At 41.9% G+C, this 24,603-nt stretch overlaps 1 protein-coding gene across 11 annotated transcripts in view; it reads left to right on the top strand.

The window, feature by feature from the left end:
* Positions 1-24,603, top strand: part of LOC116942649 (adhesion G protein-coupled receptor B3) — a 153,706-nt gene that overhangs the window by 20,225 nt on the left and 108,878 nt on the right. For all 11 annotated transcript variants that reach the window (XM_032954825.2, XM_032954820.2, XM_032954828.2 and 8 more), the window contains exons 3-5: positions 13,327-13,479; positions 16,752-16,868; positions 22,637-22,804. In XM_032954825.2, the coding sequence (XP_032810716.2) occupies positions 13,327-13,479; positions 16,752-16,868; positions 22,637-22,804 (438 nt within the window). The remainder of the gene's footprint in view (positions 1-13,326; positions 13,480-16,751; positions 16,869-22,636; positions 22,805-24,603) is intronic.

Below are 24,603 nucleotides of genomic sequence, written 5' to 3'. Positions count from 1 at the left end.
GGATTGAATACGTGCACCCTGCTTCGTATCCATGGATAAGCGTGCATAGGGCAAACTTCTCACTACTTTTGAGCAAATAAATATTCGTAAAACAAAAATAATGCAAAGTATTTTCCATTCATCAACTCGGGGCATGTATAATAGGAGAATGTAAAAAAAAATCTGCATTTCACTGTTTATGTAGAAACATGTAAAATAGTAATGCATGCTTTATAGGTTAGATATCTAAATTCCTAACACCACCTCCATGGATTTTTCACACGTGCATGTTTATTATAACTGAAGTGTAAAGTGATATGACCGGGTGGCACTGTGATTGAAGCTCTCGACTTGTAATTTTAGTTCTACAATTTAAACCCTGGCCATGGGTAAACGCAGCTCATCTTTTCTCTGGGGTTAATTCAAATCTAAGTACCGCTTCAGGGAAGTTGATAGTGTTCGTCCTATGAAGGGATTCTTCCTCTGCCATCGGAATGTGGAATGGCCACACTGACTCAAGGCTGCAGGTGGGGATGAGCACTAGTTAACAATGGTGCGAGTGTGGTGACTCTTGGATTATAAATCTTGACTTAAAGCTTTCGTCACTGCAGGAATACATATTTTATGGGTCTTTCGGTAAAGCCACGTGGATAGAAAAATAATAAAAATATCACGATGATTGCAACACACGCAATAGTCTTCAGGTGAGAGAGAGAGAGAAAGCTGCTGAGACAAGGTCTTGCATTATAGTTGCAGATTATACAAGGTGCACAGCACCGATCCCATTTCCTCTCAGAAATGCTGTAGGTGTATATGAAATTGTGTTGTCCAATACAAAGTGGATGATAAAGAACCCATGATATAATTCACGAGCATAAATCCCATTCTGGCAGTGATTTAATGTGGTTGATATGAAGAAATCTGGCTGGAGACACCAAGGCACGTTGCAAGTTAAAATACTGTACTGGTTGGGAGTCGACTCAGTCCATCATCCTTCTGGGGTCAATACATGAGTGCGACGTTGGGGGAAGTCAGAAGTTTATTTCCTGAGGTAAAGCCAATTGAGCTGTACAGATTTTTTTCAGGGGTAACTCGGCCATCAGACTTGGAAGTAAGCATTAGTTGTCCGATCAATAAACTCACCCGTCATAGGAATGCGAAATTTCCACCACTGGTTCAGGGCTACCAATAGAGATGGACAGTATTTTGGTTAAAAAAAAATCTTGAATTAAAATTACCCAGACCATGCTACTTTTGTGTAATGGTTCTCACACTGGAATTGCAATCCAGAGGTCGGTTTCTCGATCTCTTAGCATGGCAGTTGAAACCACGGGGACATTTCTTAAAATCGCCCAACCTCCGTCCACCAGGAGCATACATGGGTTCACCACAGTTATTTAATTGGCCGATCTTGTGTTGTGGTGCAAAGTGTTAGTCCTTTCACTTCTTCCAAGATATCTACCCAATGTGGAAGTGTAGGCCAAAACACCCTCTAGTGGGTACGCCTAAAGTGGTGTGAGCAAGTAATTGCAGGGCTGCACATTTGTTTGTATATGTCCTGCTGTTCATTGTAAGCAATGGGGTATTTGTGAGCTATCTATTCCAAGTCTACACCCGTGAACATTAATAATCCCACGAGGCATGAGCAGTGTCACAATAAAATTAGCAACCTGCATAAACAACACCTCCTGGGGCAGTAAATGTTGCTCATTAAATGGATGTTTTCCAGAAAAATGACCGTTTCCCTTATTTTATTTTATTTCACATGGAACCCTTTATGGAACATTGCTCTATTAAGCTATAGAAATCTTGCTTACAATTTTCCAAACGTATGCAAACATTTAGGCCATTGTAGCCACATTTGGCGTCAATTTCAGCATTTAATAGACGTTTTTGAAAATGCAGTATTGTCGAGGGATCTTTAAAGTGTGAAAATAGGCAGTTCATGTCCATCGCGAAGACAGCTCACTAATTGCATTAATGTTATTACAGCAAATTGAGAAAAAGTGGTGTGGAAGGAATGGGGAAAAGACAGGAATTTTATCTTCCAGATTAAATGTACAAATTGCTCTATTCCTTCTCATATATGAGTACATGTGACAATGCTTTGTGTTCTGTCTTCTACCATATGAGAGGCTCATTCTTATTTTACAAATAGTATATCACAAATCACATCTCTACTTCTCTAAATATCTACCCATCATTTTTTTGGTGGAAATTCAAGTTTTCTTCATTTGGGATTTGGACTTAACTCTGAAACGCAATGGCTTGCTCCTGCGACCGATGTCAACAGATGTTAATGTCACCAACACCCCTGAGGGACTGTGCACAGTTTTGGTGTGGTCTGGGACTATTGTAGTTATTGTTTTGTTGCCTTGCCCAATATTATTGTGTTGAAAAATCGGCAGGGATTGATGTACTCAAGCAATTTCTACTCGTATACTTAATTTATTATTCATATTTGAGTGGCTTGCTTACATTTCCTATACTTTGCACTCCTATCTTTTTTCTGTATTGTTGTAACTTTCTGACCCGTCCCTACTGGGCATCTATGGAAAAAGGAGCTTCATAGCTCAAAGGATCCCTCCGGGACAAATACAGATTCAGATTCTGAAAACAGATAGAACCCTTAAACACCCCATTTCAACCCCCTCCCCCTCACGTCTGAGACCGCGGTACCAAGTGTCATCAGGACGGACGCGTTGTTAACCCCAATGAGAATGCCACCCTTTCAGCCAGAACTGGACAGCTCCTAACCCTCCTAAGTTACCCCCGCCCCCTCACAACCCCCTCCTCTTTTCCCACCCCTCGTGTGTTAAATTGTGAAAACATTTCAGCGAACCATGATGCAATAACAACACTAAACTCTGTAAATAAGGATGTGTGTGGAGTATAACGCCAAGACAGTGTGTTTAGTCTTGATTTGAAGCTTTCGTGACTACAGGAATCCATACTCTTTAATACAGCAGTTCCACTGCTGGATTATTCTTTCCGCCTGAGGACGACCGATTGTGTTGCGATTGAAACGTCGTGATATATTTTTTATTTATTTTTATCAACCTACGTGACTTTACCGAAAGAACCAAAGAGTATAGTGTGTTTAGTGCTGGAATGTTATGTACCGTGCATTGGAAACGTGAGAAGTAAGAATACTTTTTTGGAAAAGTGCCAACACGGAAAACGCATTTGTCATTTCCCACCAAACAAGTTGCAGGGAAAGAGAAAAAAAAGCTCCAGCTGTGGAAATTTACCCATAGGCACATGTGTTAACTGCAAGACCGTTAAGACGCTTCGCAAAGCATATGCACAAATATATCTGGGGTACATCGTCAATACAACGCAAAGTTTAGAAACAACAGTTTGATCATCACATGCTTGCACTCTTTTTGCAATTGACGTTCCAAACTTTGTAAAAAAATGTATACAATCCCAGTCACGTGGGTTACAGTGAAATTGCTCCAGATTAATTCAATATCACTATAATATCCAGGGTGTACGAATGTTTTTTCTTTTTTCAAATGACACTATATAGGTACCCTTGAGATGGTACCGCCACCAGTATCAGATTATAGCCATGGAATAAAAGTGGGAACGAGAGATTGAGGAATATGCTATAAAAAACACTGAACATTATCACACAAAACGATTTGCCGTCATGTTAAAGTTTCTACCTTTTACATCATATCTTATTTGTCTACATATTATGAATACTGCATGTTGAAAGAAAGTCTTCATATCACTATAGTCATAACGTTTCACATTTTATTATGAGCCGGGTGCTAGAAGTTGGATTAATGATGGGTAAAGGTGCAGCCTTGCAACTGTTTTCTCACACAGCTTATGGCAGAATAGCCTCCAACAGAGGGAGCTCTTATAGAGCCCCTCCCATTGGGTGCTTGGCCTATTCTTCCATGCTGGCCACACATCTTGAAGGAAGTGTAAGTGGGAGTACCCCACTTCACCTCACCGCACACAACTTACTGATCGACTGTGGTGTATCCGGTTGTGAGTAACCATACCATATATATTGTGTGTACTAAGTGACTTTGAAGTAGGGTAGATGGATCACATAGTATATAAAACATATGTGACAGAAACACATTGGCAAAACGATAGTTGTCCTTGCAGGAGACAGTACAGAGAGTCGAATGATAGCCTACAATATTTGTGCAGAGTTTTAGAATTCTACCCTGGTATGTATCAGTTTTTTATTTACGGTAGTCTGTATTCCTCTCTCATGACGTGTATCATTTTCAAGGAAGTGGCCGAATGTGCTGAACAGCATTTTCTTTTTTAACATATCATGTGAAGCTCTCCGAAATCTACGTGAGGCTTTCTTGAATAAAAACTCAAGGAGCAGCCCACAAATAGATACCTCACAGCACTGCAGACAGAAGGGCCTCGACGAAAGGGAACTCAAGAGGGCCCTTCTAGTGGGGTGTTTGGCCTACTCTTACACACAGGCCAGTTCATTTTGGAAGAGGTGGTAGAACCCACACTTTACACTACCACACGCGACCTGCTGATAAACTTACCTGTGGTGGGGGTGTGTGTTTAAGATTCGTGACCAATTGCGTCAACCGCCTTGTCCTTCTTGAATGTGTACATCACTGTTATACATTTTTTTCGCGTGTTTTTTTGTTATTTATTCGAAAAGAGCCCAGAACAGAGCACGAGCAATAACAAGGGAAGGGTGGCACAGAAATTCCGCGGGGGCAGAAGACCTGAAACGCAGCGCTCACACGGGCTGCGGGACAGGGAGATACATGGGCCTCACCGCCCTGCTTGCATAGGTAATGCGAGCGGGAGCGCGGGCTTTTTTATCAGGGGAAGGGAAGGCAAGGAAGAAGGAGGCAATTGTAAGCGGTGGGGGGAAGTGTACAAAAACAAGGTCTACCAAATAAAGTAACCGTCATGCACCAAGTGAACTTATCGTCGATATGAATCCCGCAGACCAGCGGTTACCTCGTGTGAAACCTCGAACGCCCTTCCGCGCTCCCCACCACACCTCCTACCATGCGCACCTTCACACCATATTCAGGAGGAGTGAAGGATCATCTGGCCTCGGACTCCCCACTCTTTGCCCTTGAGCTCATGGCTTAAATGCTCCGTCCCTGCAACGGCTAAGAGGGCACGTTATTATTGTTATTATTTAACCAAACTGGCCAATGTGGGAGGAGTACGATGAATGCCCCTGGAAAGCGGAATGCTTTTCAACTGGTGGACTGGAGGAGAATGTGTCTTTATCTTACCCCACCCCCCTCGCCATCTGCTGTGGGCTTTCCAAATTCCTCTAAGCAGCAGTTGCTGCCAGATTGACTATCATTAGATTTACATTCACTTTTAGACATTATCCTCACTTGGTGTCTGGGACACCTTAGCTCCAATGGAGACCATGAATGAATCAGAGACAGATATTGAAATTTTACTTTGGAGAAGGCTAGTCGTTTAGACGTAAGAATAACCACTGCTAAATTCCCACGAAGTGGTATTCAATGTATTGACCCTGAAAAAGCGATGGGCTGAGCCAATTCTGACCAGCGTAGGGCAATCCACTCGTGGAATTTTATTATAAAATTAAAGTGCAGGTAATAAAGTGTGTAAAGCGTCGATAGTTTATGAGCAGAGCATTATTTAGGTTTGCTCATTCACCTGCTGCATTCAATCACAGCGGGAGGATGGGTCTCGGCTCTAAAGGTAGGAGAACATTTGACTAAATAAGGCCCAAAAAAACAAGCAGACACAAATTAAATGATGCACGTGTAATTGACAGCTCGTGCACAACTCTGTAAAGGCACTGGGACAGTTTCTGTCAATCGTGTCTCTGCTGTTAATGTGCTGCAGCAAAACAAGTATTGGATTTCTGCTGAGACTTCCCATCCACTTGCTTGGTGACACGAAATAACCCATCCATGCCTCTCTATCTTTCTCCACATTGTTGCTCTGATTTCCACTTTTGTTATGGCACGTCTGTCTTCAGTGCTCATGTGACAAATCTCTTGCTATTCCACCCGTAAGGCAGCCTGCGGGGGAGCGCTATGAACCTTGGCATTCATTTCCCGGCCACAGTTAACATCAGTGGCGAGTGATATCCGAACCTGGTCTTGGGGCCTTCCCTTCACCAACCCGCACTGATCAGCGTGGTCAAAAATCTCTCATTACTGACATGTCATGGGGAAGCCTTTACCCAGCAGCATTATATTGATAAAGGGCCTTATGTTTCTATACTATTATCATGACTACGACATATGTCTGCTTATTTATTTCCTTCTCCATCTCAACATGCCCACTGCGAAGGCCACATGCAAAACGTTGCCCCCTTCCTTCCCACCAACATATTTGACGCCCTGTGCATAGTTCACACTGAGCAATTGCGGCAGACAATGGGATGCGAGTTGCAATTAGTGGAGAACACAGAGGAGGATAATGATGTGTACTCGCCAACCCATGTAAGCGTGATTTCGCCGATATTTTTTAAAAACCTTTTATAATAAGAATGCAATTTATAATGCGCGTAAATTTGCGGACGTAATGGCCGCAACTCAGAGGCGCGGAGCCAAGCTCAAAGTCACTCGAAGGCGTGGTTGTAGAGGTGAGTTTTTAAGTATCTCTTAGAAAGAGACGATTGGGGTGATGCTGCGAATTTGCAGAGGGATTGCGTTCCAGACTGTTGGGGCAGCCACCGAGAAGCGGCGCATAGACGTGACCGTCCTGAATCTTGGTATCAAGAGGAGGTCGTGAGTCGCGCGGCGAAGGCATCTGCCGTGTGCTGTGCTGCAAGTAGTACGGGGGGCAGGCAGATGTGAAGGCGCGGTGGCAGAGGCAGGCGATCTTGTATGTGACCCTGCTGACGATGGGTAGTCAGTGGAGGTCACGGAGACAGGCCAAGTGAGGCGAGACGGGGATGAGTGCAGCCAATGACGACTCGTGCCAGGTTGTTTTGTAGTCTTTTACGTTTTTTTTTGTTATGTTGCCAGAGGAGGACCGGACTAGGACGGAGTTGCAATAGTCGAGGCGAGACCCAACTATGCAACATGCCGATGTGTTGGCAGTTTCAGTGGAGATGAGAGGACGTAGGTGTCTGAGAGCCTTCTGGTGAAAGTTACATGAACTGATGATATGATTGGTTTGAAGGTCGAAGGATAAAGTTGAATCTAGGATGCCACCGACTGCCCACTGATGTTTAAAGCAAACATTGCACCGAAACATGTTTTTTTCTTCATTAAAAATATATTAGGCGGTATGATTAGCTTTGAAATGTTACGTGTTTATTGTTTTTAATAAAGCAGCAGAATGCCACTTAAATAAGTAGCGAGTGTTTGACGAGCCTACATCATTGTCCTACTCGGTATTCTCTACCAATTGCAACCCTCATTATATGTTTCCCATTGCATTTGCTTAGAATTTGTAGATGCACATTGCTGGCAGTGACCTTGACTGTAGGTGGTCATGCTTTATGATTGTAATTCTCTGTCAGAAAGACACGTGACTTTTTTCACTGTGGACGAGGTGGTGTTTTAATTTTGCTGAAAATGTAACTCGCGCGCGCACACGCACGGTTGTCCACAGCACCACTAGAGGGTGCTCAAAAAGTTGGCTGAGTCAAGCTGATTCAGCCGCTTGCCCGTGTGCGTGGGGCATGACCGAATAAACAAAAGCTACTGCTGGCAGCACAGCCACGGCGAACAGTCACTGCTGATGGCAATCCTGCGGCAGGCTTTAAGCATGCGGAAGGCTGCGGAACCGTGCGTCTTGTATGCATATCATAGTCATGATGATTATGATGATGACATAACACATCGGTCATATTATTCTTATTACAAAGCTTTGCAGCACATTGTAAATCCTTGCTGTTGTCGGTCGTGGCAGTTGTTTGACCATACTTCATCACGATCAGTAGAGCTGGCTGGTAAACGGGAGGGATGCAGGACTGGGCTCAGATATGACTCACCACAGAGTGAGTGATTAAAAAAAATGAGCTCAGGGTTCCGTTTGTCGCGCAGTGCTCTCAAGATTGATAATTTAAATTCCTTGTCTTACAAATTATTTCCTGGATTGATTCATGCAAGCTATGTTGACTGTCATTATGCCACTGTTTAGTGGAATGATGGTCGATTGAACTTAAATTCAGAATAATTTCGCATTGGACAGGTCACGTAGGCCAACTTTATACAAAAGTTAAAACATTCTGCCACTACTCATGGCACAATTGCAAAATGGTCCAAAGCATGTGCGGGAGTTTGAAGGAGCCAATAATTGTGAATGATGATAAATGGATGCCGATGGTGAAGAAAGATCGGTTCTCATGCTGTTGTTGCAGATGATGATTAAAATATTATCGTGATAATCGGATGCTGCTAGTGTTGCATATGATGATTAATAAGATATGATCATGATGATTTGTTTGAGTATATTTCATCACCATGATTATTATTATTATGTTAACTGAGCATAGTGGTTCATTCGAGGATAACAGTCATGATGATGATAAATTGATGCTTAAATTTTGATTTAAAGCTTTCGTGACTGCAGGAATTCATATTCTTGGTTCTTTCGGTAAAGTCACGTAGAAGGGAAACAATAAAATAAAAAACATGTAAAAATGTATGCTTATGATGATAAAAAGTGGATGATGTTGATGCTACCGTTGCTGCTGTGAATGCTGATTTTCCATCAGCCAGTAATGATGATGAAGATAACACAGCAGAGAAGGAAGCTATACTGAGTCATAAGACTAATTTTAAGAGTGTTTTGCTTGTGAGAGGAAACTTCAGTAGCGAGAGATGAATCAAATGTTCACATAGTTTGAAGAACCTATAGCTCTACTGTCTTCTCATGGCCATCTTGCAGCCGAGCGGATTGCGGATTTTTTTTCTATAAGTCTCCATGTGATCCATCAACCCATGCCTCACGATGGATTATGTGTGTCACACACACACACACATCGTACCAGGCACCATTTAAGACTGAGTTGACCTAGGAGAGGCTCGGTACAGGTTATCAAGTTATGTACATCCCGTCACTCACGCATGCTCCGGGCTGGTAATCAAAATCAAATCAACGCAATTTGGAGCGAAGTGCACGCACCGCCACACTTCGCACAATACGTACACAAACACCCACGTATATTAATGCATTTACATACACATGCACAGGAGGCACACGTATAAACATACACAAAATACATAGACATGTTCACGATTGCAACCATACACACAAACAACAATTCCCTGTGTAGCCTTTTAGACTATTGATGTGAGTCACGGTGTAGTGGAGCGAGTGAGGGGGGGGGTCAGGAGGGTTCAATTTGCATGACAAATGTCACTGGAGATCGTTCCCAGGCCCCTACCTTCATCAGCCCACGCTGAGCAGCATAACTGAAAAAGCATGAGAAGATCTTCCTCCAACAGTGAGTTGGCAAAGGGCTTTACATCCTTATTACATGTGTTTTATTACCAAAAGCCTGTTGATTACCTGGTAATGTGGACATTGCTGTTGTCCAGGCATGCGGTTTATATTAAGCTTCATCATTGTCTAATACATCTTTAGTTTTCAACTTCAGCGTAGTGATTTGGGCCGGAAAATTGACATCTGGATTAAGCAGCATACATGTTATGGCATTTCCGTATCAAGCAGGAATTTCACAAATTATGTGCAGCAACAATCATTATAGGAGTCAGCGCCCCCATTTTTGTTGTTAGTTAACGCAACCCAATATTCATTTTGGGTAAATAATATGAAAATTAATTTATCCATGAAAAGCTACACTCAGTCCAAATGCTCTTTTTGTCAGAAAGGTCGTGTGATGGCAGACTAACATCGGTTACATTGGACGTGTGTTTAGTTCTGGAGAACCCGCAGCGAACCCATGCAGAACTTGGAGGAGATAACATACACACTTCGCACATAATCGGTACCGTTTTGTGGCAAGCCGTCAGTGATCAGTAGTGTGAAATAGACAGTCCATAAATGGCCATTGGCAGTGTGAAATTTTCACCACTATCTCAGGGCTACGAAGAGAGATTAGAAAGACTGCATTGCTTTAGCAGGGAGACACTTTGACTTACTTGAATGACTTATTAATGTATTCGGTTTTTTTTCTCACAAAGGCTCTTTTTTTTCGTAAACACTTACATGTTAAGACGATTATGATATGATTAGTGTATTTTGGGCTATGTAGTGTCGGTATAATGTACATATTTCACTGTGATAGTCCACCACCAAGCAAAGCTTCGACTGCCTTTCAAGATTCTGGTTTGCTGAAAAACCAAATACATTTTCATCCTTGAATACGAGGCAGCTTTGCAACAGATCCAAAGCGGTGTTATTCCAGACAGTGCGCATCCGTGACTGGACTCAAAAGAGTGTACGAGAACAAATGTTCAGGCTTCCTTGCTAATTGGCATGTTAGTAAACGTGACATCTTGATTTTATTGGCTCTGTCGGATGGTTGTGGGTTATATTTAAACATTAACTTTTTACCTACGTAATCCTAACCCAAAATGAAGTCATCATGATTAGTAATATTCGTTGTGAAAGCCGACGTATACAATTAAGATGATGCCACTGTGCAGTAATATATAACTTTTATTTATACAAAATATTAATATATGTATTCACCTAATATATAATGCACCCTTATAATGGCTCGCCATGTTATGGTGCCATAGTAATTAGAGTGATTATTATTATTATTAAGAAAGCCTCACAGAATGTCATGATGTAGCTCCCGGAGGGTCCTGCACGTTGTTTAACACATTTCTCAGTGAGCATTATGCACGTGCAAAGGCAACCAGATTTCTCATTAAACATTGAGGCAAGGTGCTAATGCTAAAACATGAATACAGAGAGGTTAGAAACCTCTCTGGTTGTATTGCAATACCTTGGCCACCTCACAGATCAGCAGGGTGGAAGTGTCACTCACTCACATGCTCGTCTTTGCATATTAATAATCACACCTTTTTCTCTCTCATAATTACTCTAATTTATCCATTTCCACTCGTAATTATATGATCAGTGCTCATATCAAATGCCTTATATTATGCGACGCTTTATGATTTGCACACCCATTGCACTCAAGTGCCAGAAATTGAATTCAACCACTAGCCCCGCTCATGCATTCTAATGATCTAGCTTCAGAATGAAACAAAGTGTAATTTTTCAAGCCCTGACTTAAAACTAGACATATAACAAGACGTGCACGACTAAAGTTGTAATAAAATGGAAGCTAGGTCCGTAATGTTGGCATACATTTGAAAAATTGTCGTGCACTCATGCCAGCCAGAGGAGATAATCAGCCTTACAACTACCAGGGAACATATGCCTCCAAAGTCTGACATTAAAGAAAGTATCGGAGGTCGCCGGGTGCCTCAGAGGTACCACTGAGATGCTGGGTTTGAATCCAGGCAAATGCTTGTGATTAAACCGGATTCTCCAGTGCTTCGAGTTGATGGTTTCAGTGAGGTCACCAATGACTGCACAAAAAAAATATCATGGTAAGTTTGATTCTTAAATTTGGCTACATGCTGGCTCTGTAAATTATAGTACCGAGTTAATTGTCATGCAAATAATATTACTCTCACATGTTTCCAACGCGTAAAAGCTGGTGGAAAAGTGATTTCCTCGACTGTGTGAATAAGAGGTTGCTTAAAGGGATCTCAGATGGAGCCCTGTGATATCTGCCTCTGTGGGCTGTGAGCTTACATGCAGATTTGCACTGTTTTGTGAGATATTTAAATGAATACTTTGACTTGTGACACGACGGCAAAATACCAATCGGGGATTAAATTGGACAGAGTGGAAAGGATTATCATTTCTGGGTGAGATGATGCATTCTGCGTTCGTCGAATGCACGCCGACATAAACACACAGCACGGGTCTTGCCTCCATCCTCCGTGAGCTCTCACTACACCGCCACGCATCAATTTCACACCGCAGGCTGGCCGCTAGCACAAATCACCCATGGAAGAGGCCTGTTATGGTACTGTGCAGGATAGGTGACCAGAATTTGCACCGAATGCATGGGGCTTGTTCTACATTCCACAGGGAACAGGCTTCTCTGCATGGGTTCTTTTCCGATGTCCCCACATTGCTGTCTGCTAAGTGGCTGTGTGTAGTAGCGGGCTGTGTTCTGAGTGGCTGTGTGTGTTAGTAGATTCCCGCTCACAGCCGACACCAGTGACGATGATCTGAACCGGTCTTTGGCCTCCCCTAGGTCAACTCAGCCTCAATTGAGTACCTGGAGCAGTGTGTTGTATACATCGCCAGTCGGGAGACAGAGGCGGCCAGGCGTGGTGCTGGCCACCCACCCCCTCGTGTGCTGTGCCGGCCGTCATAGGTGCTTGCTAACAGCACTTACCCCAACCATCTGTTAAGGTTATATGGGGGATCTTTGTCTTTGTGGTAGTTTAGTGGTGAGCATGCGGTGCTACAAACCTGGAGACATGAGTTTGATTCCCGCTCACGGCCAACACCAGGGACAATCATCTTAACCAGTTCTGGGCCTCCCCTAGGTCGACGATGCCTCAAATTAGTATCTGGTGCCATATTTCATCATCGCTACTAGGGAGACAAAGGAGGCCAGGCACGGTGCAAGCCAACCAAACCCTCGTGTGGGGTGCCTTCATGGGTGTCCACTAACAACACTTTCCACGATAGTCTGTTAAGGCTATACGGGGGACATTTTTAAGTGCTGGCCACAAATGAACCACAACGCCTTGCTGATCTCACCAAGAAGCATCACACAAACTCCGGTCATCCTCGCAACGGCTTTTGGCTCATCGTCAAACAAAGATGGCTACTGCATTGCACACTTTCAGATGCGCTTCTGCGGCCATCTGGAATGCTCTTCACTCCGATAATAATTCGGAAGCCACTGGAGCTATGCACTTTTAAATCTAGATTGAAAACCCCAAAATTGCTTTTTGCGTTTTGTTTGTTCTCCTTGCTCCACACCTCCGACTGGCTACGTATGGTGCAAATGAAGTTCAACCTATATAAATGGCACGTTGGCGAGATGTGAACTACCTCACTTAGCATACAGGAGGTTGCCGGTTCGATCCCAACCCTGATGCCTTCATAATTGAAGAGTGCGTGTTCTCCCCGTGGTCGCGCGGATTCTTCTCCGGGTCCTCCGATTTTTCCCTCCACATTTAGAATCAACATGCGTTTTAGAATATTTGTCTGCTATAAATTTCCACGTGATAAGCTACTTCGGCTATACGTTGTGGCCAGGTCTCTTCTGAAAACGAGCTCTTATAGCCCAGCGCGACTTACCTTCAAAAAAACGCATTTAAAATATATAGTTTAGTTTAGAAATATTCACTTGACTCGTCTTTATGTTGGCAGGCTGGTGGGCAACCTGGTCGGAGTGGGGTGCCTGCTCACGCTCGTGCGGAGGCGGGCTGCGGGTGCGGAGGCGGGAGTGCGACGCGCGCTGCCCTCACGCCTGCGAGGGCTCGGCGGAGGAGACGGACGGCTGCGGCGAGCAGGACTGCCCCAGTAAGAACACGCACAGCAGCGGCGGCGGCGGCTGGGAGCCGAGGTTTTGTGAAGCACCTTCCAGCCACACCGCGGGACAATTGCATAGCAAAGTCCCACGTCCGACTCGCCGGAGGCTGAGGCATAGCCAGATGTGTGAAAAGGAACGAATTTGTGAACACCTTTGGCAAATGACAGTTACAGAATCAGAATATGTATGCATGCTGGAGGAATCCTATGAGATACAAACCTTTTTTTAACAGATGTCCAGTAGGGGAGGGTCAGAACGTTACAACAGCAAACAATACAAGAACACGATAGGAGTGCAAAGTAAAAAAAAATATTTTCTTTATCTTACCAGGAAAAGCCCACTGAGCCATTGGCTTCTTTTTTAGAAGCCGCAAACGTTAGCTCAACGAAGTGGTTTATCATGTGGAAATCTATTGCAGCAAAATAATCTAGTAATCTAACTGTGTGCACAGATACTGCATTGGGTAGGGCAGTTAATTGGTCTTGGCAGATATGCTATGGTTGGATATGCGACGTGGTCATGTAATGTGATGGTTGCAAGTTCAAAATCCAGTGGGAGGTTGATAAAAAATATATATATATCACCCATCTGGGGGTCAATTAAATGAATGCTACTTTTGCAAAGTCGGCAGTAGTTACCCAAATGGCCCCATCTAGAATTTTTTGCTGCTGGTTCAGGACTGCTAATTTAAATGACCACCACTCCATGTTCAATTCAGCAGGGAGGCAAGACACTCGGATTTTGGGACACTGAGTCCAAGTCAATATATCTGCATCACATTTTTCTCAACGCACGAGGCATTGTTTGTTATCCTAAATGGTACTTAAATGTCACTGCCGGTGGCAAAGCAAAGACTGTGGAGTCTCCGAAGGCCAGCCGCAGTGGTCGATATTTGGGTGTAAGTAGAATATGTATAAATCGTCCTTTTTCCAAACCCCATAGGTGACTCAAAGCATTAGAAATGTGTACAGAAAAAGAATCACAAGCCATATTATCCACGTGCGTTGTGAAATATTTACATATGCCACGTAATAAATTACCAGGTGTCCCAAGCCACAACATAGACCCAGCGTTGCATGAAACACAAGGGCTCAATTGCATCTTCTTTGGGAGTAAAAAGCTAAGTAAGATTAATTATTGTATTGTTACGCAATGATTTGTTAATACAAGTGCTAGCCACTGTCAGTATACTCATACACATGGTCATTGTGTGCTGTGTTAATATTTTAATGAGATTCAACTCTTACCGTATTGTTGGCTTGTGAATCATCATTGTTATTACATAACTAAAATCTCTCTCTTCACTCTGCATTTGGAACATTGATGCGGTGTTTCTGACAAGGAGCCAAGAGGTTTATAATAAGAGATGGAACAAATGCCCTGCACAAACATGATTAATGTATTGTGTAATTATAGCGTCATGCAAATCACATAGTTGGTTAATTTACATTAAGTTATACTGGTCTCTAAACATGACCACACTTTTTTTTTCCTTTATACATTCACAACTGCACACGAGCATTCATATTAATTCATTTAAAACATCATACTCAGCTTTTTTTCCTAACTTTTGTATTGAAGTCGGCATTCAATGACAAATATTATCAACAGTAATACATTCTCTATAGCAATGATAATATTCACTATAAGCATACAATAATCTGATAATAATGGTGAGATCAATAAATCCCACCAATTGTGCCGATTTGAATTTCGAAGTATAATGCACGTAAATGAACACATCATATTACATATCTTTACATATTAGCCAAGATAATACGTGGCTTTGAGTGCAAATATTGATACAATCATTATTGTATTTTTCGGGAAGCTAATACATTTAAAGATACACTCCACTCACATTCCTATTAAGAGGCTCTCTGTTACATTAATGGGCATATATGTTCAACGACCTAGTTTTATGAGAGCACTAATGTGTGACAATTATCTTTAAACTAGCCATAACATTCCTTCAACTCTTGTGGTGAATATTCCTGTTTGTCCAATTGATATGAATACTGCACATGTGCCCCAGAAAAATAATGATGGGGGAGAATCAGTCAGATGCTGTGTCTTGAACATTGTCAAGATGTGAAAAGAAACCATTATGCAGAAATGCCTGCAACAATTTGCAACTTAAGTTATAGTAACAATGCCATATCATTTACAGTTATCATTATTATCATCGGCCCTGCTCTATCTACTGTTGGATAACGACTCTCCAAATGCGACACCATCCCCCATGGTTACATTGCCAACGTCCACACAGCTGTTGCACGTAGACTGATCTCATCACTAAATGTCCACAGTGGTCATCCTCTTGGGTGTGTTCTCTCTTTTAGCTGCCATCGTCACCAGTTTTGTCCATCGGCCATCACTCCTTCCAGCGACGTGTCCTGCCCAAGCCCATTTACTTATCTTTACAATTATTATGTCCCTAAGTTGTGTTTGTTCTCTGATGCGTACATTTTTGTTTCTCTGTGTGTTTCCAAGCATCGATCATCTCTCCATGCTTCTTTGCACACTTTTCAGAATTTCTGCCATATTCGTTGTCACTGTGCTTGTTTATCATGCATGTAATTGCGATAAATCTACACTGATTTTTTTTCTTAAGGCACAATATATTGAAGCATCACGTCAAGGGAATGTGATTCACTCATTCACAACAGCATGAAACGTATGAAAAATGAAATTAATAATAAAACAACTCCATCCTCTTGTTAATTGCATTCAGTCTAGGTCAAAATGTATATACTGGTTCATTAAATGAAGTAATCACTTGGAATCTATAATCTTCATAGATGTCCCTCGATATCTGCAATATTCATAGTTGCATCATCCATACCTACAATATGTATATTTATATCCATGCAACTGGGCACATGTATGGGATTGAAGAAAGTATGGTATACGCATGAGCAACTAATCTCTTGTTAAATATATGTTTTGTGGATTTTATTTTTTCTAAATAAACGGAAAAAGCTTATTTTTAGTTTAGTTTTCTTAGCAGTGCACTGCCAAGTAAGTATCTTTTTCAACACACATTACAGGTTATATCATCATAGCGCCAATGGGCAAACATCGAAACCGCTGCAGAAAAAATGACATTCATATAGTTGATACGACATGCTGTAAAGCATATTAAATGTCATCTCCAAAGTATTTGGTTCAAATTGCCCCCCCCCCCCCCCACTCCCTTCTGTACATGAACACATACTCTATTAATGTTTTTAATCCATATCTTCTCTATTCTCCTCGTCAGACAGAAGGAGCCAGACAAAGTATGCCCTTCGAAGCCACGGCCTGCGCTCGGTGGATTTCCGCAACAGGGAGACACGGCCTGCTCCCTATGTCGGCTCATCCTACAGCTCGCATTCAGGTTGGCTGTGCACAGGGCTCACACTGAAAGTCGGGTCGCACTGGGGGTCTTGGGATCGGTGCTTCTGCACGCTTGCGGCATCACACGTTTGCCATGCACGTGACAATTGACCCCCCTTGGACACCTTTGAAAAAACCGAAATGTTTAATCAAAAGGGACTTTTGTAGTTGAAATATTTACTGTAGTATTAATAATATAAGAATTGCAGAATTGTTTTATCGTGCTGTGGGTGGAAGCTGGGATATGTAGACAATGCCAAGTGAGCTGTTGCCCCTGCTAGGATAGATGTTTAGCTCGTTTTTTTTGTTATCTCTCGAAATTGTAGGTTCAAAGTAATAGTGATTTCAAATCCAAAGTGTCTCTCCTCTGCAATACTGGGTCAGCATTCATCTCCTTTGGCAGTCATGTGTCAGTGGTGGGAATCCGGTAAGTGCCATTCTCTTCAAAGCAGAGGGTTATCCATGCATACTGTAGATACGCCTCTAAAATAACGAGGAATCATGAAGAAAATTACATTTAAAATATTAAAGCGTTAATGTGTGCTCCACCAATCTAAGTATGCTTATTCAATATGTGAATGCTTTACTTTGTAAGAAATGTAATGATCACATTCTCAATAATCAACAGCTGTAACAAGATAAGAAAGTAACAAGGTCATTAAAAAGCAGTGGGATATCATATCTGTCATTCCCTTATCAGTGCCTACCTTATTACAGACCAATTCAGACCTTATTGGTCACCCAGTGCTCTTAGAAATCTCAACGTTCATCCTACAAAGTCCCATAACAACGAAGAAACACGAACAAATAGACAAAAAAATGCCAGTATTGAAACGGCTGTATGCCGTTTGGACCTGAAAACTCAATATCCCTGTACAAGAATATGGATAAATCGTATGGGTTGACAGGTATGGGATATATATAACTGGATCAGATTATACAGCCACTGTGGACGACTTGGTACACGTTTTAATGAACCCCGAGCCATGATGGGTTTAAACTTAGAAATGTCCAAGCGAGTAGCAACCACATTCCCCTTTAGCAATATTCAGCCAGTTCCATGAACAGCAGCAACAGAATGCATGATAATTAAATAAAAGTATGAGATTGTTATTAACTGCAATTGGTATGTTTGCACTGTAATTGTAAATATGCTGAATACATTTTATAAGACATATGCAAATATAATTATCTGCTGAAAATTCCATTTGCAAATGTAGCAAAAAGGAGGATTTAATTGATTTTATTGGTGCACAATAATTGCATGGAAAATGGGACGGAAGCGATTTGAGGAATAGCATTTAAAATGCGTATAATTGTATCCACAACGTCGCATGCATGGCATAAGTGAGTTGTCTGCTAGAGTCCTAATTGTCCGATTGATGGAAGTGACAAGGTGCGAACTGGGATGTCAGGACTGCCTTCTTAACCTCCAGCCAAAGAGATGAGACTGAAGACATGCCGGTCAGAGAAGATGCAATTGCTTAGGACCCTCTCCTTTGGACGAGCAAGACATGTCTTTTGGTCCAAGTAAAATGCTTGTGTATTTTTGTGGGTACAACCTACGAAAGCCAGACTTTACATTCACACCCTGTGCCTTTCTCATGAGCTGTTTCTGCTGATTACTTCTCAGTTTGGCAATTTCCAGAGAATGGCATAGTTAGATCATGTGAAACTGTTGATAGATCACATATCTTTTGATTTAAAGCTGTCGTGACTGCAGGGAGTCATATTCTTGGTTCTTTCGATAAAGTCACGTAGAAGGGAAACAAAATAATATTTTATTTGTATTATTTTATTGTTTCCCTTCTACGTAACTTTTCCGAGAAAATATATTTGTATTATTTTATTGTTTCCCTTCTACGTGACTTTACCGAAAGAACCAGGAATATAGATCACATATGATATCACAACACTCTTAAAACGAGTCAATGCATTGAGTTACCTGACTGACTGCTGACTGGGCTCCTCTGCACCCCGACAATAACCTTATTGTTCGTGGCTGCAGGCAATTGCCACCAAAGCTAACTGGGTAACTGGTTCTATTGGAATGTTCGTGTAATCGATGCAAATTGAAGTGAATTGAAGCCGTGGAAGAAGTCCAGAAGACATATAATAGATAGTGACACTGAATGGGTGGCTGTAACGTTTCCAGAAGATTGACACGTGTCTCTTGAACTTTTCTCGAACTTTTAAATATGTACTCCTATTAACGTCATCGTGCTCAGGGTTATCGACTCGTGTTTTTATCATTGTGGAGAATATATATTGAGAAAAAGAGATGAGCAGATAATATCGCTTTCATATATGTTTCTCCACGTACAAAAAAAATACACTTTCGTTTACACCCCATTGACCACGTGACCTGATGGGTGTGCATCATTTTAGCAGCATTGATAAAAAAACAAGCAAACTAATTTAACCAGCATTCAATCTATATAAGGAAACGTGTATACCAATGCTCCTTAAATTATATATTTCCTCAAGGCTGTGCACCCGATGGGTTTTGTAAAACGTACTTTGAGTTGTTTATTTTTACATGGAGAGGCCGATATATATGGAGACATTTTCTGCTAATCTCGATGTACATATTACAATGAGAAAGTTGCGAGCTCAAAATCCAGGTCATGGGTCAAGTCGGCAAATCATTAATCTTGGGGTTCATAAAATAAGTACCACTTTGTAAACACAAAAACAATGCGGTTATCCTGTGCAGAGACTGGACCCATCATAGGAATATTAAATTTCCACCAATAGCTCAGGGCCACCGATGGAGACGTGATAATTTAAGCAGGGAGACACGTTTGCGTCTATGAAAATGGCACACTGTCACTTATAATATCATCTGTTGAGTATTGGCCTTGAACATGCGGCAATGTCATGTGTATTTTTTTTATAATCTCGCTTACGAGCACTGTTGCCCACGGGCAAGACATACTTCTGGTCAAATGCATAAAATATCTGTTCATGAAATCAGTTTTTTTTTCACAAACATTAAATAACTTCCCTGCAGAATTCCTTGAATGCTACAGCAAAAATAAAATTGTCGGTATAAACTATCACCGTATAGCAATCTGCAAAATTTATTAAATCGAGTTCCTTTTGTAATTTAACATATGATACCACCACCATCGCTACTCAATATACAAATAATCACCTACATTTTTGTTGTATTCTCAGAGTGCTATAATAATTAAACATATGTTAATATGCCCCTTGAATATTCTCACAAGACAGTGTAAAATGTCCCAGATTTCAGAACAAATTAAGCAGCGCTATACTTTGAATACATTTTCAGAACATTTGGTGCACACACAAATGATATGCTATCTACATATAAAGGCTCCAATACATGCCACTTTCCTTGTTCATTCAATTAATTACATTTTTTCTCCAATTCCAACTATCTAAAAATATTTACACCCGGTCCAATGAACACGAGTGATTTGGGAGTGAGTGCACCTTATGTGGCTTCCTTGCAGTAATTTATTTGGTTACTCCCACTGGGAGATATTACCATATTCTCCAGGTTAAAACAAATGCTCTGGAAAGTAACATTAACCCTAAGACTTGTGCCCAGTATCCATTATGTTCTCTACACCACACACACACAACACAACTGCCTTGACGATGCACCCAAAACTTTTGTTTAGGGAAAAAAAGTGCGTGTTATGATCCAGAGATACTGTAATGCATTAGGGTCAGAGATATAATAATGTATATCTGTCTCTTCATGGACTCATCAACCAGGTGGCCATATTCTCAAATAAAATAAAATAAAAATCTGGACTTCTTAAAATAACTGCCAACATGTAGCTTTAAAAAGAAAATCTCAAATATATGTAATTTATAAACGAAACTACTAAGTAAGTTGTTATTTTACCAGGTAAGGTCCACTGAGCTATATAGCTCTATTTCAGAAGCTACCTGGCTATCATGTGGACATTTATAGCAGTCAAATATTCTAAATTCATGTTTCTAAATGTTGAGGGAGAAACCGGAGGACCGGGAGAAAAAAATCCCACGCGACCACAGGGAGAACATGCAAACTCGAAATATACAGGTGTCAGTGTCGAGATCGAAGCCACGACCTCCTGCACACCAGGCGAGGTAGTTAACGTCTCGCCACCGTGGCACCCTTTATACATTTGCCAAGGGCTCAACATTTCCTATTTGCTGTATCTATGTGCAATGAATGAATATGTGCACTCATGGGTTATTAATGAGCACATACCTGCCCTTCTGTAAAATATACAGTCAGTGCAACTTTTTTTGAACATTGTTGTGAATAACAATGTTTTAGTTTGTGTCGCCCCAATGTTTCATATGCCGCTGTATTCGGTGCAGTAATGTTGCATATGAGTCTGCGGCATTCAGCTATTGTTAAAAAAGTGTTTGAACAAAATATGTTCCACGTGCACTGTGATTGTCTGGATGAAGTTTTGTGGGGTTATCATAGCAACGCAAAGGTAATAGTTATCGTTTAACACGTAAGCTTTCGCAACCAATGTTATTCATAAGAGTTTTTTTTTCTAGCTAAATCGCGTAAATATATAAATGTGTCGTTAAACCCGCCACCACCCGACACTGCCAATTAGTAAGGTTTGTCACATAAACAGAACATGCCAATTCGTTACTAGTACAGCACACCAGTGTGTTGGAGAGTAAACCCACAACATTTACAATTGAAGTGCAACGTTTTGCCAGTGGAGACATCCTCCTGTTTCAGTCTTAAATAGAGATTTAAATGTAATGTCGTTACTTGTGAGCCAATCAGGTGTAAAAGCCAGCAGGGATGGGGGTAATAATTGTACGTGGTAGATTTTTTGCTTAATGTATGCCAGCATGGAATGGCATGGATATGCATAATATATATAAAACTGGATGAATCTGTCCTTACCGGAGTAATTTTACTTTTTTTCTAATATATATACTTCTCTGAAATACTTAGCTGAAATGCCTACTTTTTTCATTGGCTGAATGTGCACATTGCCTTGTCTAAGATGCCTTACTGGGCTCCATGAGCCAGGCATACAGGAAAGATGGGAGGGCAGCTGCTGAGTCTAGAGACTGTCGTCTGTATACAATTAATGGCATAAGCTGTGATTGATTTTAATCACCTCGTGTTGAAAAATATAAGCGGCAAAGTTACATTGTTTAGCGTTGCATGCTTTGCAACATTTGAAGAATACAACAAGGGAATGTGCAACAACGTTCGAACATTTAAATCCAGCTCTAGACAACATCGATGGGTTCATTGACATTTGAGACATTACGCCAAAAACGTACGATTAATGGCATTCGATTTCAGTCAAAAGGAGTCTGCGGTGGTGCAATGGTTAGCACACTGGATTTATAATCCAGAGATCTCCTGGCACTGCAAATGCACATTGGTGCAACTATCTTAAATCCTCCCACCTCTTTTCACCCAGAAATACAAACCGATGCACCACGGGCACATCAGCAGGTCTGCACGCGGTGAGGTCAAGTGTGTGTAGTCCCACCTCTTCTAAAACATCGGGCCAACATAGAGAAGAGAAGGCAAAATTACCGACTCGAAGATGTATCTTGCACTCCCTCTAGTGGAGGCCCGTCTACTAACAGGGAACATGAGCAAGCAGTTGTTTCTCTCCACCTTTAACCTTCTACCCCCTGACTCAAAGAACCAGCATCAAGTCGAATTAGAAAGAGAAACCTTCTGTGCCGGTTGTTGTAGTTTGCCTTACTTTTTTTTGTTGTTCTAACGTTGCACGTGTTTTGTTTCCGCAGGGAGTGAGCTCAATACGGAGGAGTGGTCCAAGTGGAGCGCTTGCTCCGTCACGTGCGGCCACAGCATCCAGATCCGGACGCGCTCGTGCGTGACGGCGTCGTATGGCTCGCTGTGCGCCAGCCCGCTGCGCGAAACCAAACCCTGCAACACCACCGTCAGCTGCCCCAGTGAGTGACCCCCCCCCCCCCCATTGGCTGACCTCACGCCTCTTTTTCACCGCGCGGGTCAGAACCGTGTCGGGGCCATTCCTGAGCCAGCCTGGCACGGCACGGGAAGGCGACGGGTTATTGTTTTTTTTTTCCACTGCATGAGCAGAGGCCGTGCCGCCGATGTCACGCAGAATGAACGGTTGAGTCGCGCGTAGGTCTTGTGGCGACGCTGTGTTTAAGTTGTCCTGATACATCACGGAAAATGAATGTATCATTAGTCAGGCACCCTAGTTGTGCTTGGCCCATAGCCAGGTTCGCATGCTGTATGAGGCCAACGTATATATTATGGTTCTGCTTAAGCATAGCGATTAGCCAGTGGAAAACCACCCGTACCATGAGAGTCCCACGGTGGCTCAGCTCAGATGTGCCAGAGGTAAAGGGGCATTACATTCCAGCTGTGCTGTTTGCATTATTCCATGAGATTACGGAATATATTTTATAAAACTGTCACAGTGAAACATTACTATTTTGAGAGCTGCCCCTGGAAAGTGACATCTTATAATTCCTTTTAGGGGGTCACTTAAAAATGCCTGCTATACACACCTGGTGATGCAGTTTATGGCAATACAAATCAACATTTTCCTTCATCATAGGTAGGATATACCTATCGGAATAGGTTTTACCCTTTTAACTGGCACAAAAACTGACAGCTTTATTCAAGGCATCATGTTTGCAATAACCACAACACAAGCAGTCAAAATGCAAACAAAAAATACAACTCTGATAATAATATGCAGTCCTTGAATTTGATTGGTCCACACCCGAGACGGCTTTCTTTAGAGCCTAGTCTCCATTGGTGTTGGACCAGAAGACGCCAAAAGGTGTAAAACTCAAAAACAGCGCACTATCAGAGTATTGAGGGCTCGGGGTGAGCATTTACATTATGAGACCTCCTTTGCCAGTAACAAGATATCGGAATAGGTTTTAGCCTTTTAACTGGCACAAAAACTGACACCTTTATTCAAGGCATCATGTTTGCATATTATTATTAGAATTGTATTTTTTTGTTTGCATTTTGACTGCTTGTGTTGTGGTTATTGCAGACATGATGCCTTGAATAAAGGTGTCAGTTTTTTGTGCCAGTTAAAAGGGTAAAACCTATTCTGATATCTTGTTACTGGCAAAGGAGGTCTCATAATGTAAATGCTCACCCCGAGCCCTCAATACTCTGATAGTGCGCTGTTTTTGAGTTGTACGCCTTTTGGCGTCTTCTGGTCCAAGACCAATGGAGACTAGGCTCTAAGAAAAGCCGTCTCGGGTGTGGACCAATCAAATTCAAGGACAGTGCATATTATTATCAGAGTTGTCTTTTTTGTTTGCATTTTGACTGCTTGTGTTGTGGTTATTGCAAACATGATGCCTTGAATAAAGGTGTCAGTTTTTGTGCCAGTTAAAAGGGTAAAACATATTCCGATATCTTGTTACTGGCAAAGGAGGTCTCATAATGTAAAGGATATACCTAATTAAGCCGCAAACTAAATGTTCAACTATTTTGTTGATGTATTTATTTGGGCCCAGGCTATGATGGTAAACTCTCTACACGTGAGAATTTGCTTTTAATCGGAGAAGTTTGAAACCAGGAGTTGAACCTAGAAACTCAGCAGTGCTGGATCAGTGCTCTCGCACGCTACTTGCATGCAGAGGTACCTGACCAACATCTTTATTGCTGCCTTATTCATTCGACGTACAAACATGAAATGGGTTGGGTAGTGCTGTGACAATGTAGCCCACACAGTTGGGGGGTCACAAGTTATAAT

Source organism: Petromyzon marinus, chromosome 15, assembly GCF_048934315.1.
Source record: "Petromyzon marinus isolate PM22_M1 ecotype Great Lakes invasive population chromosome 15, UKy_Petmar_22M1.pri1.0, whole genome shotgun sequence".
Classification (NCBI taxonomy): Eukaryota; Metazoa; Chordata; class Hyperoartia; order Petromyzontiformes; family Petromyzontidae; genus Petromyzon; species Petromyzon marinus.
Note: the sequence above shows the minus strand (reverse complement) of the source record. Positions and strands in the feature narration are given on the sequence as shown.